General features: G+C 52.2%; 4 protein-coding genes across 6 annotated transcripts in view; 3 read left to right on the forward strand and 1 right to left on the reverse strand.

The window, feature by feature from the left end:
* Window positions 1-5,997, forward strand: part of Slc12a4 (solute carrier family 12 member 4) — a 29,320-nt gene extending 23,323 nt beyond the window's left edge. The window contains exons 14-24 of the mRNA XM_042700763.1: window positions 1,453-1,551; window positions 1,804-1,923; window positions 2,321-2,425; window positions 2,682-2,850; window positions 3,142-3,337; window positions 3,449-3,618; window positions 3,705-3,836; window positions 3,916-4,023; window positions 4,834-5,018; window positions 5,140-5,273; window positions 5,417-5,997. Coding sequence (XP_042556697.1) covers window positions 1,453-1,551; window positions 1,804-1,923; window positions 2,321-2,425; window positions 2,682-2,850; window positions 3,142-3,337; window positions 3,449-3,618; window positions 3,705-3,836; window positions 3,916-4,023; window positions 4,834-5,018; window positions 5,140-5,273; window positions 5,417-5,508 — 1,510 coding nt within the window. The 3' untranslated portion in view covers window positions 5,509-5,997. The remainder of the gene's footprint in view (window positions 1-1,452; window positions 1,552-1,803; window positions 1,924-2,320; window positions 2,426-2,681; window positions 2,851-3,141; window positions 3,338-3,448; window positions 3,619-3,704; window positions 3,837-3,915; window positions 4,024-4,833; window positions 5,019-5,139; window positions 5,274-5,416) is intronic.
* Window positions 5,998-6,079: 82 nt separating this feature from the next.
* Window positions 6,080-9,941, forward strand: Lcat (lecithin-cholesterol acyltransferase). The gene is made up of 6 exons (XM_042700764.1): window positions 6,080-6,375; window positions 7,055-7,211; window positions 7,296-7,411; window positions 7,515-7,610; window positions 7,692-7,916; window positions 8,983-9,941. The coding sequence occupies exons 1-6, from the start codon at window positions 6,222-6,224 to the stop codon at window positions 9,522-9,524; spliced, it is 1,290 nt and encodes a 429-aa protein (XP_042556698.1). The 5' UTR covers window positions 6,080-6,221; the 3' UTR covers window positions 9,525-9,941.
* Window positions 8,030-16,282, reverse strand: part of Pskh1 (protein serine kinase H1) — a 42,653-nt gene continuing 34,400 nt past the window's right edge. The window contains exon 4 of the mRNA XM_042700765.1: window positions 8,030-8,041. The gene's annotated coding sequence lies outside the window, so the exon portion shown is untranslated. The remainder of the gene's footprint in view (window positions 8,042-16,282) is intronic.
* On the forward strand, window positions 11,230-13,743 carry Psmb10 (proteasome 20S subunit beta 10). 3 transcript variants are annotated; one of them, XM_042700766.1, is made up of 8 exons: window positions 11,237-11,417; window positions 11,611-11,698; window positions 11,785-11,882; window positions 11,970-12,110; window positions 12,340-12,455; window positions 12,547-12,605; window positions 13,192-13,343; window positions 13,448-13,603. In XM_042700766.1, the coding sequence occupies exons 1-8, from the start codon at window positions 11,362-11,364 to the stop codon at window positions 13,557-13,559; spliced, it is 822 nt and encodes a 273-aa protein (XP_042556700.1). In that variant the 5' UTR covers window positions 11,237-11,361; the 3' UTR covers window positions 13,560-13,603. The 3 variants fall into 3 exon arrangements, with proteins under 3 accessions (XP_042556701.1, XP_042556700.1, XP_042556702.1); XM_042700768.1 differs by having other exon boundaries at window positions 11,611-11,660; XM_042700767.1 differs by lacking the exon at window positions 13,192-13,343 and having other exon boundaries at window positions 11,230-11,417; window positions 13,448-13,743.

Below are 16,282 nucleotides of genomic sequence, written 5' to 3' on the forward strand. Positions count from 1 at the left end.
CCACTCAGCTTACAGGCCCGACGGGCCTCTCTCTCCCCCTTACCCAGCAGCTTTCACCCCAGCCTACAACCTCTGGGTTCTGTTGTCACTCTAGCACACCATACCCTTAACAGAAGTACACACTTCAAACCTGTCATCTTGAGTGGTGACCTCTATTGGCCAAGTCAGAGACATAGTAGAGCCTTTAATCAAGCATGTAGCTTTTTTATTTTTTATTTTTTTTGGACCAGGATTCGAACGTAGTACCTGACACTTCTGCTCATTGACTGGAGCTCTACCAACTGAGCCATGCCTTCAACCCCCTCATGTGGCCTTCTGACAGTCTCTGTCATCAGGGACCTTATGGGACTCCTTGCCCCTGGCACTCCTGTCCCAGAGTCCTGCCTTCTTGTCTGCCCTTCTGCTCTGTTGACTGAGGGCAGAGATTGGTGCTTCCTCTTCCTTAGCCTTCTCTCCCTGGGAGGGTTCACACAGCCCGCCTTGTCTATGTCCTAACTCCCATACCCAACGCAGTGTCTCAGAAGTGTCCAACTCAGGGCTGGGAAGGTGGCTCAGTGGTAGAGCGCTTGCCTTGCATGCCTGAGGCCCTGGGTTCGATTCCTCAGCACCACATAAGCAAAAAGCCGGAAGTGGCGCTGTGGCTCAAGTGGTAGAGTGCTAGCCTTGAGCTAAAGAGCTGAGGGACAGCGCCCAGGCCCAGAGTTCAGGCCCCACGACTGGACTCAAAAAAAAAAAAAAAAAAAAAAATTAAAAAAAAAAAAAAGAAGAAGTGTCCAACTCTGTGAATCCTCGTGGTTCTTTTCTCCTGACCTCTTCCTCTCTCCCACATGATGACTTTTTTTTTTTTTTTTTTGGTCGGTCATGGGGCTTAAACTCTTGGCCTGGGAGCTGTTTGAGCTCTTCAGTTCAAGGCGAGTGCTCTACCACTTGAGCCACAGCGCCACTTCTGGTTTTCTGGTGGTTTATTGGAGATAAGAGTCTTACAGACTTTCCTGCCTGGGCTGGCTTTGAACCATGATCCTCGGATCTCAGCCTCCTGAGTAGCTAGGATTACAGGCGTGAGCCACCGGCACCTAGCTTGCATGATGGATTCTTATTCCTCTGGTTGCCCTGACTAGAGACCTGAATGATTGTCTCACTCTCTCCACACACTGAGCGCCCCTGCCATTCATCACCATCCTGTTCTTGTTTGCTTGCTATTCCCTGGCCTGCAGCCCCCTCTCACCTCCCCTGACAGTGAATCTTAGCTCATCCTCTGTAACATGGCTCTGAAGACACTTTGGCAGTATTCACATCTGCCTGGGAATAGGTACTATGGGGTTGGGAAGACTGACTAAGCCCGCAGAGAACAGGGCCAAAATGGTGGCCGTTTCTGGTCCAGGCTAGCCAGAAATCAGGCTGTTAGATCTATCAAGGAGGCTGTTCTGCACCAACCAGCTCCCTGTGCTTCAGGTTCTTTCTGATGTGTTATCTGTTTGTGAACCTGGCCTGTGCTGTCCAGACACTCCTGAGGACCCCCAATTGGCGACCCCGATTCAAATACTATCACTGGTGAGTTCCAGATGGACCCCAGAGCCAAGGCCTTTAACTTGGGGGAGTATTGAGGAGGCCAGGAGCCGTGTTGTGGATTGAGATTTGAGTTGGAGTAGTAGTTGCTCTTAGTGAGACACTGGAGAGGGACATTGGAGGGTCAGGGACTTGACCTGTTTCTCAAACCCAGCTTGTGACTTGGGGCATGGGAGGGGCTGTGACCTGGGGCCCTGCTGGTTTTGCTGATTCTTCTCTCCTTTGCCTCTGTCTCAGGACGCTGTCTTTCCTGGGCATGAGCCTCTGCCTGGCCCTTATGTTTGTCTCTTCCTGGTACTATGCTCTGGTTGCTATGCTTATTGCAGGCATGATCTATAAGTACATCGAGTACCAAGGGTGAGTGAAGGGCTGTTGCTTCTGTCAGCAGCCCGTACAACATTCATGGTGGCTGATTGAGTAAGTGGGGTGGTGTGAGTGTTGGATTGTGGGAGGAGTTGAATCGCATTTGCCGTCCACCTTGGGTGCTGTGGTGTCTGATTGAGTAAATGGAGTTATGACCGTTGGATTGTGGGAGGAGCTGGATTGTGTTTGTTATCCACCTTGGGGTGACTTGGGGCGCTAAGAGGGCCTAGCTCCCCTCATCCCATATTTATAGATGCAGAAATCCTGAATTGAGCTGCGGGGTGGCTCACTTGATTAGCATGCATGAGACTGTTAGTTTAATCCCCAGCATTCCGACAGAGAGAGAGATTTCTGGTAGGACCAAGGCCTCATTAATGTGTGGCATCTATAGGGCTGAGAAGGAGTGGGGTGATGGGATCCGAGGCTTGTCCCTGAGTGCTGCCCGCTATGCACTGTTGCGGCTGGAAGAGGGGCCACCTCACACCAAGAACTGGCGGTAAGTTCATGCCTAGATTGGCAGGGGACATCTCAAGGTTCTTAGCACTATGAAGGTGGGAGACCCCTTCTGGTGTTATCTGGAGTGCCCTCTTGCTTATTGGTTCCTTAGATCTATGTTACTCAAGCCTGGTGTGTACTGGGGGGAGGGGGGGTTGGCAATGGGGGAAGGCAGTATTTTGGGAAGGGAAGATGAAGAAGCTCCTTGGAAAGGTGTGGCCCCGGTCTCGGGCTGAATCCTCATCTGGCCACTATAGGCCTCAGCTGCTGGTGCTGTTGAAGTTAGACGAGGACCTTCATGTGAAGTACCCACGGCTCCTCACCTTTGCTTCCCAGCTTAAGGCTGGCAAGGGCCTGACAATCGTTGGCTCCGTCATCCAGGGCAGCTTCTTGGAGAGCTATGGCGAGGCTCAAGCTGCTGAGCAGGTGCTTGCTGGGGGGTAGAAGGAGCTGAACTGGGCCAATGGGGTCTGGGCTACAGCTGGGATGTGGGGAAGGGAACTAGTCCTGTCCAGGCTGGCCAGCCAGGTGGACAACACAGCTGCTACCTTGGAGCTGGAGCAAGTGGGTATAGCTGTCCCATCATGGCTTCTGGGTAAACAAGCTTGCTGTAGGTCCTCTCCTCCCAAGTAGTCATGTGTGTCCTAGAACCTTGGGAGGGAGTCCAACCGAGGAAAAGCTGATGATCTCACTTTCTGACACCATTGTGTTCTCCAGACAATCAAGAACATGATGGAGATTGAGAAGGTGAAAGGCTTCTGCCAGGTAGTGGTGGCCAGCAAAGTACGTGAAGGGCTGGCTCATCTCATCCAGTCCTGCGGCCTGGGTGGCATGAGGCATAACTCTGTGGTACTGGGCTGGCCCTACGGCTGGCGACAGAGTGAGGATCCACGTGCCTGGAAGACCTTTATTGGTATGTGAAGGGCTGGCTGTTGGGCTCGACCAAGGGGGCCAGGGTAGAGTCAAGAGGTGGCAGAAGCCAAAGGGCTACAGGCTGGTAGTCAGCAGTGTCGTCCTTCCCCAGACACTGTGCGCTGTACCACAGCCGCCCACCTGGCCCTGCTGGTCCCCAAGAACATCGCTTTCTACCCCAGCAACCATGAGCGTTACCTGGAGGGCCACATTGATGTGTGGTGGATCGTGCATGATGGTGGCATGCTCATGCTTTTGCCCTTCCTGTTGCGCCAGCATAAGGTGGGCCAGACAGTGGGCGGGAGTGGGAATGGCTGGGCTCTCAGAGGGCCGGATGTAATGGGAGCATCCCTACTCCCTGGCCACAGGTTTGGAGGAAGTGCCGAATGCGCATCTTTACAGTGGCCCAGATGGATGACAACAGCATCCAGATGAAGAAGGATCTTGCCATCTTCTTGTACCACCTCCGCCTGGAGGCAGAAGTAGAGGTGGTGGAAATGGTGAGCTGCTAGTTCCAGCCTGGCCCTGAGGATTCTGGGTGCCTTGCATCCCAGTCCTCACAGCTTCCTCTTTCCCCAGCATAACAGCGACATCTCTGCATATACCTATGAGCGCACACTGATGATGGAACAGCGGTCTCAGATGCTGCGGCAGATGAGGCTGACCAAGAATGAGCGGGAGCGAGAAGTTAGTGGGCATCTTGGTTCAAGCTGGGGGTGGGTGGCAGGGTCAGGGTTTTGGAGATACTGTGAAGTGGGGGGGGGTATCAATATGATTCACTTCAAGGCTAGATGTGGTGGCTCACACCTGTAATCACAGCTATTCAGGAGGCAGAGACAGGTCCAGACATAAGCACAAGACCTTATTCAAAAAATAACCATAGAGGCAGGGAGCCAGTGGCTCACACCTCTAATTCTAGCTACTCAGGAGGCCAAAATCTGAGGATCAAGGTTCAAAGCCAGCCCAGACAGGAAAGGTTGCGAGACTCTTATCTACAATTAACCATCAGAAAACTAGAAGTGGTGCTGTGGCTCAGAGTGCTAGCCTTGAGCAGAAAAGCTCAGGGACGGTGCCCAGGCCCTGAGTTTAAGCCCATGACCAACCAAAAAATAAATAACTAGAGCAAAAAGAGCTGAGCTGAGGCTCGGGGGGGGGGGGGGGGGGTGGCTCAAGAACATGGCATTCTACCTCACTAACCTTGACCATTACCTAGATGAGCACATTAGTATGCAGTAGATCATGCACAAAAGTGGCATGCTCAGGTGAGGTGGTCAGTGGGCATGGAAGGCCAGATATGATCAAGCCACTCCCCACTCCATGGCCACTGTGGTAGCACTTCCAAAACAAAATATGAACAAAAATAGTATCACACTAAAAAGAAAGACTCCTGAGCTCCAACTGAACCAAAGCCCATTTTCCAGGGAGGCAGAATGGTCACATAGAGCCAGCCAATTTCCCTCTTCCCGGGGTACCAAGGTGACTTCTGATTGTCCTTAGGCCCAGCTAGTCAAAGACAGGCACTCGGCCCTACGGCTGGAGAGTCTGTACTCAGATGAGGAGGACGAGTCTGCAGCAGCAACTGACAAGATCCAGATGACATGGACCCGGGACAAGTACATGACCGAACCCTGGGACCCCAGCCATGCACCTGAAAACTTCCGGGAGCTGGTGCACATGAAGCCGTGAGTGCAGCCATGTTACAAGGAGTAGGGTAGAAGCAGACAAGCTGTGCAGGTGGGTAAGGACATAGTTGTTCTTGCTAGATGGTTCCTGGTGGCCTCTGAACATCTCTATCACCTGCAGGGATCAATCTAACGTTCGGCGCATGCACACTGCTGTGAAACTTAACGAAGTCATAGTCACCCGCTCCCACGATGCCCGCCTGGTCCTACTGAACATGCCTGGCCCACCTAAGAACAGTGAGGGTGATGAGAACTGTATCCTTTGGTGGAGAGGCAGGCAGTGAGGAAGTAGGTTACTGTGAGTTCATACCAGAAGCTTCTTTTCCAGAGTGGGGGCAGGTCCCCACTCTACCCCCTTCCTGGACTGGCAGTTGCCTCCTTAACATTATGCTCTACAGACATGGAGTTCCTTGAAGTGCTGACCGAGGGCCTCGAGCGAGTGTTGTTGGTGCGTGGTGGTGGCCGTGAAGTCATCACCATCTACTCTTGAGCCTAGTGTAGTCTTGTGGCCTAGAGTAGAGGTGTCCAGGGCAACAGCCCCCACCCTACCACATACCTACTTGCCAGTTCTGCTTTGCCCAGCCTTGCCTTGGACCAGCTTTGCTAGTTCTCCCAGGAAACTGAGGCTGGGCCTGGCAATGGAAATGGATCTGAGGTTCTGTGGACTGTGGGAGGTTTGGGGACTTCCCCCAACCCCAGTAAGCTCGTCCTGGCTGAAAAAAAAAAAAGACTAGGGAGGCTGATGTGGGGTTGGAAGGTCCAGCCTAGCCCAGCACTATTTATTATATATTTATTGTTTGGATGTTACCATGAGAGAAGGAGGGGAAGGGCAGCAAGGGAGGAAGTTCAGCCCAGCCTGCCAGCAGGAAGACCTGGCTCAGACTACTGTGGGCAGGAACCCCCACTAAGCCTAGGGGAATGGAGCTGTCCGAGCTGAAGCCTGACTATTTTTCAATAAAACATTGTGTACTTCTGGGCCTCCTGCTGCCCAGCTCTGTTTTCCCTGGCGCCAAGGGGAGAGACAGAACTGAACCCAGGCCCAAAGCCGGCTCCCTGAGATTGTGCCCCTTTCCTGGCAGTGGCGATCTTTGGCCACCCCCATTGGCTGTCCTGTCCCTCCCACTGGCTCTGGGGACCTCCCACCCTGATAGCAGATAAGGCCAGCCTGGGACTGCTTCATCTGGCAGTAGGCATTGGGTTGGAATGGGGCTGCCTGGCTCCCTATGGCAGTGGATACTGCTGCTGCTGGGGCTGCTGCTCCCCCCTGCCGCCCCCTTCTGGCTCTTCAATGTGCTCTTCCCCCCGCATACCACGCCCAAGGCCGAACTCAGTAACCACACACCGCCTGTCATTCTCGGTAAGCCCCCGCCAGGTCCCTGATGCACCAGACCACACCTTGGGAGGCCTGACCCCCCAGCCCCTGATAGCAGATGTTGCCCAGGCTCTTCTGCCCTTGCATTAACCCTGATTCCACTTCCATTGGGGGAGGCCAAAGGCTTGTCCTACAGAGAAATCACCCCATCTTTTACCACACTTTTTCTGTGTTTACTACAGGAGGGTAAGGTGGGAAGGACAGGAGTGTCTGAGGTTTGGTCAGGGCATTCTAGCTGTAGTCAGTTGGAACCACACTGGGCCCTGGAACAAGCCCCTACTACTCCTTGGCCCCCCTCCCCCCACCAAGGACATGATGCCCAACCCAAGGCAGGAAAGCAGGAGAGGCTCATGAATGCCTGCCCCCTTCTCAGGCCCAGCCCCCAACCCCATACCTGTGTTTTTACCTTGGACTTTGGCGGTAATGGGAAGCCAGGCTGGATGTTTGCTTTGTGGGGGCAGGGGGTCAGTGGCCTTGGCTCCTGTAACTCCCCTGCCTGAAGGGGGCCCTTGCTTTGGGCTACTGGGGGGCAGGGGTGTGTAGGGTCTGGGATCAGGAGGAAAGTTAGTACCTGGGAGCTGAGGGTATGGAAGTTGGAGGGGTGGGGTTGGTCTGGGGGGTGAGGGGAATCCGAGGAGTCCAGAATGAGAGCCAGTGCCCACAGTGCCTGGCTGCCTGGGGAATCAGCTAGAAGCCAAGCTGGACAAGCCGGATGTAGTGAACTGGATGTGCTACCGCAAGACGGAGGACTTCTTTACCATCTGGCTGGATCTCAATATGTTTCTGCCCCTTGGGGTGGACTGCTGGATTGATAACACCAGGTATGTGCCTTGTGCTTTGCCCACCTCCCCCCCGCCCCGCCACCCCCCTTGGCTACTGATGGCTGAATGTCGTACTGTCCTCAGGGTTGTATACAATCGCAGTTCTGGACGTGTTTCCAATGCCCCTGGTGTACAGATCCGTGTCCCTGGCTTTGGCAAGACCTACTCGGTTGAGTACTTAGACAAAAACAAGCTAGCAGGTGCATGAACAGAGAACAGCTGAGGGCTCTGGGCTGTGGTGGGCTAGCAGGGCTGGCCTGTAGATGTCATGACCAGAACCCTCATGCTGCTGGCTTCCTACAGGTTACATGCACACACTGGTGCAGAATCTGGTCAACAATGGGTATGTGCGGGATGAGACAGTGCGGGCTGCCCCTTATGACTGGCGGCTGGAGCCTGGTGAGTGTCTGCTAGTCATGGTTTTGGGGTAGGGCAGGTGGCACTTGACTCCAACTTCTTTGACCCTTGCCCCACCTGCAGGCCAGCAGGAGGAGTACTACCGGAAGCTGGCGGGGCTAGTGGAGGAGATGCACGCTACCTATGGGAAGCCTGTCTTCCTCATTGGACACAGCCTTGGCTGCCTGCACTTGCTCTATTTCTTGCTGCGTCAGCCTCAGTCCTGGAAGGACCGCTTCATCGATGGTTTCATCTCTCTTGGGGCTCCTTGGGGAGGCTCTATCAAGCCCATGTTGGTCTTGGCCTCAGGTGAGAGGGCCTCTGATTATTTGTGTCCAATGGGAGGTGGGGGAAGAATGAAGCTTGATCACAGAGCTGCTATCACTTTAGTTCAGGATGGCATGCAAGGTATAGTCTACCACGCTGGGGCATACCTGCTATCATTTCCATCCTTGCCTGTAACCCTGGAAGGCTATTAGGATGGTCCCTTTTAGTCTATGTCAATGATGACAAAAGGGAAGTTATACACCCCGGCAATCTGACTCTAACCCAACTTTGTTCCTTGTTGCCTCAGGTCTTGCCCACCCAGCTTTTAGTTGCTGCTTCCAGGGGTCCCTGTACTCAGGGATCTGCTTTATTGAGGACAGATCGAGTCAGGGCTCCTGCCCTTCCCTAAGGATAGCTCCTGAGTCCCAGCACCAGCACAGCATAATTACATGCCGTGCACAGCCATGCTGCACCTTCTCCCCTACAAGTTGTGAACCTCCCTCTCCTGATAAACATTGTACCACTGGCCAGGCACTGGGGGTTCACACCTATACTCCTAACTATTCAGAAGGCTGAGATCTGAGGACTGCAGTTCAAAGCCAGCCTGGGTAAGAAAGAGTCCATGAGACTCTTATCTCCAATTAACCATCAGTAGACCAGAAATGGTGCTATAGTACAAAGTGGTAGAGTGCTAGCCGTGAGCAAAAGAGCTCAGAGACAGTGCTTAGGCCCTGAGTTCAAGCCCTCCCACCACCAACAACAAAGTTTCCAGAGATACAGCCTCACTTTATCCTGCCCCAGATTCAACCCTGTAACCTTTATGCAGCATACGGCCCATGCAGGCAGTGAGAGAGAGCAAATAAGCACACAACAAGCACCTTTTTGGATATCAGTCCTGCTCTGATCTGTGGCTTAGAGTCCAACTCTGTGAGGGAACAAGAATGTGCAGTACTTGAAGTAGAATTCAAGAGTTTTGCACATGCTAGGTAAGCACCCCTACCATTAAGCTATTCCCTGTCCCTAGGAACAAGCTTGAGCAACCCACTTACACTGGGGCAAATGGTGAGCTGAGCCCGGCTCCTTGTCCCACCATGCTCCCTGTCCATAGGTGACAACCAGGGCATTCCAATCATGTCCAGCATCAAACTGAGAGAGAAGCAGCGAATAACTACGACTTCCCCATGGATGTTTCCTGCCCACCAGGTGTGGCCTGAGGACCACGTGTTCATTTCCACACCAAGCTTCAACTATACAGGCCATGACTTCCAACGCTTCTTTGCTGATTTGCACTTTGAGGAAGGCTGGTACATGTGGCTTCAGTCACGTGACCTGCTGGCAGGCCTCCCAGCACCTGGCGTGGAAGTTTACTGTCTGTATGGTGTGGGTCTGCCCACACCCCGCACCTACATTTATGATGATGGTTTTCCCTACACGGACCCTGTGGCTATGCTCTATGAGGATGGTGATGACACCGTAGCCACACGCAGCATGGAGCTCTGTGGCTACTGGCAGGGCCGCCAACCACAGCCGGTACACCTGCTGCCCTTGAATGGGACACAGCACCTCAACATGGTCTTCAGCAACAAGACACTAGAGCACATCAATGCCATCCTTCTGGGTACTTACCGCAGTCACACTCAGGCTCCCTGAATAAACACTTTTAACTGCCATGAGCCCTGTGTGCTGTAGATTAAGAGAGGCACTACTAGGGCCCCTGTGCAAAGATTCATGTATCACCAACCACAAACCAGTGCTCAGTGGGGCCTATGGCAAGATGGGCCCTCCTAAAGCCTGAAACTGAACTGTATACACTGAGATGACTTCCCATTTTTCTGGTTGAGCTGTTCAAGGAGCTGGCCCTGTGTCTGGCTCTGTGCTGGGCACTAGGACTAGAGCCAGCTGGACTCAAAGAGCTGTAAGAGAAAAAGGATGGGATGATCTGAGCTGCTTTTCCCTGTTCTTGGAAGGGAAGGGGAGATGGCCTGTCTAGTGCTCGGTGGGTAACAGATATAAACGAGTTTAGATTCTGGGAAATGGGGGTGCTATTTGTTGGTAGCATACAAAGCCCTGGACTCAAACTCTAGTTCTAAAAGAAAAAAAATGATTTATTTTGCTGGATGTCTGTGGCTCACACCTGTATTACAAGCTACTCAGGAGGTTGAGATCTAAAGATTAGTTTGAAGCCAGCCCAGGCAGGAAAATCTGAGAGACTTTTCTCTTGGATTAAGCACTAAAAAAAAATACAAAACAGAAGTGGGGCTGGGAAGGTGGCTCAGTGGTAGAACACTTGCCTTGCATGCATGAGGCCCTGGGTTCAATTCCTCAGCACCACAAAAGCAGCTGGAAGTGGCGCTGTGGCTTAAGTGGTAGAGCGCTAGCCTTGAGCTGAAGAGCTGAGGGACAGCGCCCACGCCCAAAGTTCGGGCCCACGACTGGACCCCCCCCCCCAAAAAAAATACAAAAAAACAAGTGGAGCTATTGTAGCTCAAGTGGTAGTGCACTAGCCTTGAGTCCAAAAGCTTAGGGACAGTGCTCAGACCCTGAGTTCAAGCCCTAGGACCAGCACAGAAAAGGATTTAGAATCTTGGAAGTGATAGCTATTAATCACATCATCTCACTAATTAACACCTTGTTCTTTTTGTGTGTTATGGACTGATCCCAAGTATACTGCACATGCTAGGCAATACTGGCCTATTCTCACAGCCCCTGAGCTAATGAAGCTAAATCCTGTGAAACAAATTTTGGGAAGCAGCAAGATGCCAAGCCTTGGGGTCAGAAAGGCTTCCTAGAAGAGGTAGGACCTACACTGAGGCCAGAGGGCTCAGAAGGGAAACTTGGGTTTGAGCCCAAGAGTTGTGTGCAGATGCTAAGAGATTCCAACTAGGAAAACTGACCAGAATTCCACACTAGGAAGGGATAAGAAACCCAAGCTGCTGCACATGCTAAGCAAGCACAGTGCACTGGACCCACAGTGCCCCTCTTAGGGAGAAGATGAAAGGACTAGCGTCACTGTGGCTGAAGACTGAGCCTTAATAGTTGAGATTTCTGGCAGGAGACAAAGACAACAAGAGCAGAAATAGGAAGAATGTGGCAAGAAACAAATCAACTAGGCCAGTCACAATGCAGGCTAGCCATGGGTTTGACAGCTTTAAGGTGTTGGCAGATGAGGCAGAGCTTTGATCTATCAGGATGAAAAGTGGTCAGAATTGAACCACGTCTACATACGGGGAGGTTTGTCCTATCTCAAAAGAGGACCTAGGGAGTGGCATGGAGGGCCTGGCAAGGGACATTGCCTCACTCCAAAGCTAAGGCCAGAGATGAAAGTGAAAGAGGAAACGCAAAGCGGCCATGTTCAGGGTGGAGGCAAAAGTGAAAGCTGTTAACATTAACTAGCCTGGAAGTCCCCAGAAGCCAGGGTTTTCTGCTCCCCTTGGCCTCACTCTTCTGAAGGGCCCATAGAACCTGGGTCAAAACCTGCCCTCCTGAGATGCTTAAGCCAGTACTGGCGCCTCAAGGGGGCTTCTCCTTCGAGAACTGCCAGAGGTGAGGAGATGTGTTTTAGTCACCAGTTGCTGGTGCTTTGTTCTGGCCTTTTCCTGGGAGGCCGTGGGGGTGTGGAAGGAAGGGGTGAGTTGGGAGACTTGGGTTTCAGGCTCACCCGCGGAGACGAGGGAGGCCTGGAAACGTGGGGGAGATGCAACTGGAGCGGTACTAACTGGACAACCTCCGTTTCCAGAAATGCATCCTTGGAACGCGTCCTCCCGGGGCTCCGGGTCCCTCGTGCACGTAAGACCGGCACCACCATTGCGGGACTCGTGTTCCGAGTAAGGGGAACGGGGCTTCTGGGGAGCTAGCGGGGAAGCTGCGGGGAGAGCGGCGCGGGGGCTGAGGCAGGGCCCCTCCTCTGCAGGACGGGGTCATCCTGGGCGCGGATACGCGGGCCACTAGCGACTCGGTCGTGGCGGACAAGAACTGCGAGAAGATCCACTTCATCGCTCCCAAAATCTAGTAAGAACCCAGCTCCCCCTCGCCAGGAAGAACCTCCCGGCCCCCACGCCAGCCAGCCCGCACCCACCCACCCTCCCTTCCCCTCAGCTGCTGTGGGGCTGGAGTAGCTGCGGATGCGGAGATGACCACGCGGATGGCGGCGTCCAACATGGAGCTGCACGCGCTGTCCACTGGCCGAGAGCCTCGGGTGGCCACGGTGACCCGCATGCTACGCCAGACACTTTTCCGGTGCGGGGACGGGAAGCCTCAGAGAGGGGACGTCCATTGCTGGACGGACAGGCCTGATAGGAGGAGGGACTGGAGAAAGGGCGGGACTTCCATGGTCCTAGACCGGGAAGAGGCGGGGACAAGAGAAGTAGGCAACCGGAAGGGGTGACGTCACTGGGACGGCAAAGCCAGGGGAGGAGCGGGTCTCCGGGGGCGGGACATGGAGGCGGTCCCATCAACCCACCGTCAGGTATCAAGGCCACGTGGGCGCGTCGCTCGTCGTGGGCGGGGTAGACCCGACTGGACCGCAGCTGTACAGTGTGCATCCCCACGGCTCCTACAGCCGTCTGCCCTTCACTGCCCTGGGTGAGCTCCTCCCTTCCCCACCAACTCTGCCCCTACAAGCTTTGCTCATGTTGGTCCCCGAGCTGACCTCTTAGGTCTCTCCCGCCTGCAGGCTCCGGACAAGATGCGGCCCTCGCCGTGCTGGAAGACAGGTTCCAGCCAAACATGACGGTAAACGATCTCTGCGCCCCACTACTTGGTCTCTAAGGGGAAGCGTACCGGGAATCGGGGGGAGTGTAAAGGAACCCTAAGCCAAGTGTAGAAGTAGGGGGCGACTTGGAGGTGACCAAGTACAGACTGAGTGATGATAAAGAAGTGGGGACCCCTTAAGTACCAAAACTTGATGGCTAAGAAAAGCTTAGGGAAGAGGAAAATCCCAGTGGGGTCCTATGAGGTCTGAAGTCTGGACTTTGGAGAAGGGTGGAAGTGGGTGACTTGTTTTAGAGGTGGCTGAGGTCCAGAAACACAGTGAACCAGAGGATTGGAGTCCAAGACCAGATTAGATGGGTGGGCAGACTGCTAGAAGAGGGGCCACAATGTAGGTAACTCAGAAGTTTGCAAAGAGGGACAGTGGATGGAAGGAACCCAAAGCTTTGGAAGAGGGAAGCAGAGACCAAGGTAAGGGAATATGGAAGGGGAAAGATGAGATTGGGTGTGCATAAAGGGGAAGTAATCTAGGATTTCAGATTAATTCTCCAGAGGGAAGCCTGAGGTAACACCAGAGGGCTCATCAGACCTCACTCACACATCACCACAGATGGAGGCTGCACAGGAACTGCTGGTGGAAGCCATCACTGCAGGGATCCTGGGTGATCTGGGCTCTGGGGGTAGTGTGGATGCATGTGTGATCACCGCAGCCAGTGCCAAACTGCTGCGAACACTGAGCACACCCACAAAGCCCATGAAAAGGTGAGAAAAAAAGGGGAAGCACAAATGATGGAGCAGTAGCAGGGGCCACAAACAGGTTAGTTGCAAAAACAAGATATGCTGAACCTTTCCCTCCTCCCTCCTAGGCATGCCGGATACCACTTTGCTCCTGGAACCACTGCCGTCATGACCCAGGAAGTAAGACCATTAAACCTAGAGCTCCTGGAGGAAACTGTGCAGGCCATGGATGTGGTGTGAGTGGTCTGAAACATAAATCCAAAAACTATAAACTACTAAACAAATGGCTGTGTCATTTTTGGATCGAGCATGGTAGGCAGGAAAGCTCTATAGCTAAGGTATTTCTGTAGGGTCCCTGGCTCCCACACCTCCAGTGTAGACTAAGAAGTGTCCTTTACACTACCTCAGGCATCTAGTCCCTCCAGAACCCCAGTCTTAGCGAGTGTTGCAGGATGGAGGTGGAAAGCTTCACTGTTTTTCCTCCAAACCTTTCTTTTGATCTGACCAAACTGTACACGTTCTCCATACCACTTCACTGCCTTGCTTTTGCCCTCTACTGATGACTACTGTAAAACCCACAAGGCTCCATGGACAAACCCTACCCAGAGCTTCTCTCTGGACCATCAGTGACCCAAATAAAGCTCACATCTCAGTCAGGTCTGCCTTGGGCCTTAGGAATACAGTGATGACAGAGGGACTGTTTCCTAAACCAATAGCAAATTTTCACTGAGCAACCCTCACTCCTCCAATGCTGTGAGACACCTCAGATGACCAGACTTACCTGAGTCACTTACATAAAGCTGATCTTCATTGCACATGCCGGGCTGTGAGTAGAGAGACTTCAATGTGAGCAGAGAGATCAACATTAAGTTTCCTGGATAATAGAGATCATGGACTCATTGGGCAGAGATAACACATTATCCAAGAAGGCTTAGCTGGGTACTCTCTGAGTCTAGGTGTTGGATTTTGGGATGCACATTCTGTCTTCAAGATAGCTGGCTTCTCCCTTATCATATGGTAACACCTACGACAAAATGTATCATGGGCCTGGGGTGCTTGCGGAATGAACCATTTACTCACTGTAAATTTACCTCCCTAAGAAAAACAGTTTTAGCCATATGTGATGTCACAGACCTGTAATTCTAGCTCTCAGGTGGTAGAGGCAACAAACACACACACACACACACAAAATAATTAAAAAAAAAAAAGCTGGCTTCAAAACTGTTTTCCCACCTCTAGAGAAGGTCTCCAAGCTGCATATTCTTGGGTCTAATTGAACTTTTGTACTACCTTATTGTGAAAACATCAAACTCTAAAAGTTGAAGAAAGTTCATATTTTCACCAGACATTTTTTTTTTTTTGTCAGTCGTGGGGCTTGAACTCTGGGCCTGGGTGCTGTCCCTCAGCTCTTCAGCTCAAGGAGAGTGCTCTACCACTTGAGCCACAGCACCACTTCTGATTTTCTGGCGGTTAATTGGGGATAAGAGATTCATGGACTTTCCTGCCCAGGCTGGCTTTGAACCGTGATCCTCAGATCTCAACCTCCTAAATAGCTAGGATTATAGGCCTGAACCACCAGGCCTGAGCCCGGCTCCATCTAACCACCCATTCATTCATCTAACTTTTTATTTTACTTATTTATTTACTCATTTATTTATTTATTTTTGTCAGTCCTGGGGCTTGAACTCAGGGCCTGGGCACTGTCCCTCAGCTTCTTATGCTCAAAGCTAACACTACTACTTGAGCCACAGTGCCATTTCTGGCTTTTTCTGTATATGTGGTACTGAGGAATCGAACACAGGGCTTCATGCATGCTAGGCAAACACTCTACCACTAAGTCACATTCCTAGTCCTCACCTAATTTTTTTTCTGGGGGAAGGGGGGTCCTGTCATAGGGCCTGAACTCTGGGCCTGGGTGCTGTCCCTCAGCTCTTCAGCTCAAGGCTAGCGCTCAACCACCTGAGCCATAGCGCCACTTCCAGCTTTTTTTCTTTTTTGCTTATGTGGTGCTGAGGAATCGAACCCAGGGTCTCATGCATGCAAGGCAAGCGCTCTACCACTGAGCCACCTTCCCAGCCCCCTCACCTAATTTTTTAGACAGGTGTTTTTCTCATGGCGAAGATATTACTGGGATGTGAACTCAGGGCATCATACTGTTAGGCTAGTGTTCTGTCACTTGATCCATGCCTCTAGCCCTGTTTTTTGCTGGTTGTTTTGGAGATGAAATCTAGCAAACTTCTCTGCCCTTGAACCACAATCCAAATCTCAGCTTCCTGAATCATTAGGATCTACAGGCATGAGCCATTGCACCCAGCTTAGATTGAAGTGTCAAAGCCCTCACATCTCTGGAAAGAAGATAACCAACTCTGTTTCAACTCTACATGGGGCATTTTCTCCACCTAGAGTTCAATAAGAAATGAGCTGCTCTGTGCCCTGGTGGCTCACACTTGTAATCTTAGCTACTCAGGATGATGAGATCTGAAGATTATAGTTCAGAGTTAACTAGAGCAGACAAAACCAAGAGACTCTTACCTCCTTTAATTAACCAGCAAAGAGCAGGAGTGGAGGCCTGACAAGTGGTAGAATACCAGATGTGTGCAAAAAAAACACAAGAGTGAGACACCCTGAGTTCAAGCCCCAGGACTGACACATGCACACGCATGTGCGTGCATGTGTGTGCGCACACATGCACACACACACACACACACACACACAGCTACAAGTGGTAGAATACCAGCTAATGGGTCAAACTCAAGGCCTCTTGAGTTCAAGATTCAATATTCAGTATCATTTTTTTTTTTTAAAAAGGGGGAGCTGGGAAGGTGGCTCAGTGGTAGAGTGCTTGCCTTGCATTCAAGAGGCCCTGGGTTCGATTCCTCAGCACCACATAAGAAAAAAGCCGGAAGTGACGCTGTGGCTCAAGTGGTAGAGCTAGCCTTAAGCTGAAGAGCTGAGGGACAGCA

Source organism: Dipodomys spectabilis, unplaced genomic scaffold (genome assembly GCF_019054845.1).
Source record: "Dipodomys spectabilis isolate Male_0828 unplaced genomic scaffold, ASM1905484v1 ptg000273l, whole genome shotgun sequence".
NCBI classification, from domain to species: domain Eukaryota; kingdom Metazoa; phylum Chordata; class Mammalia; order Rodentia; family Heteromyidae; genus Dipodomys; species Dipodomys spectabilis.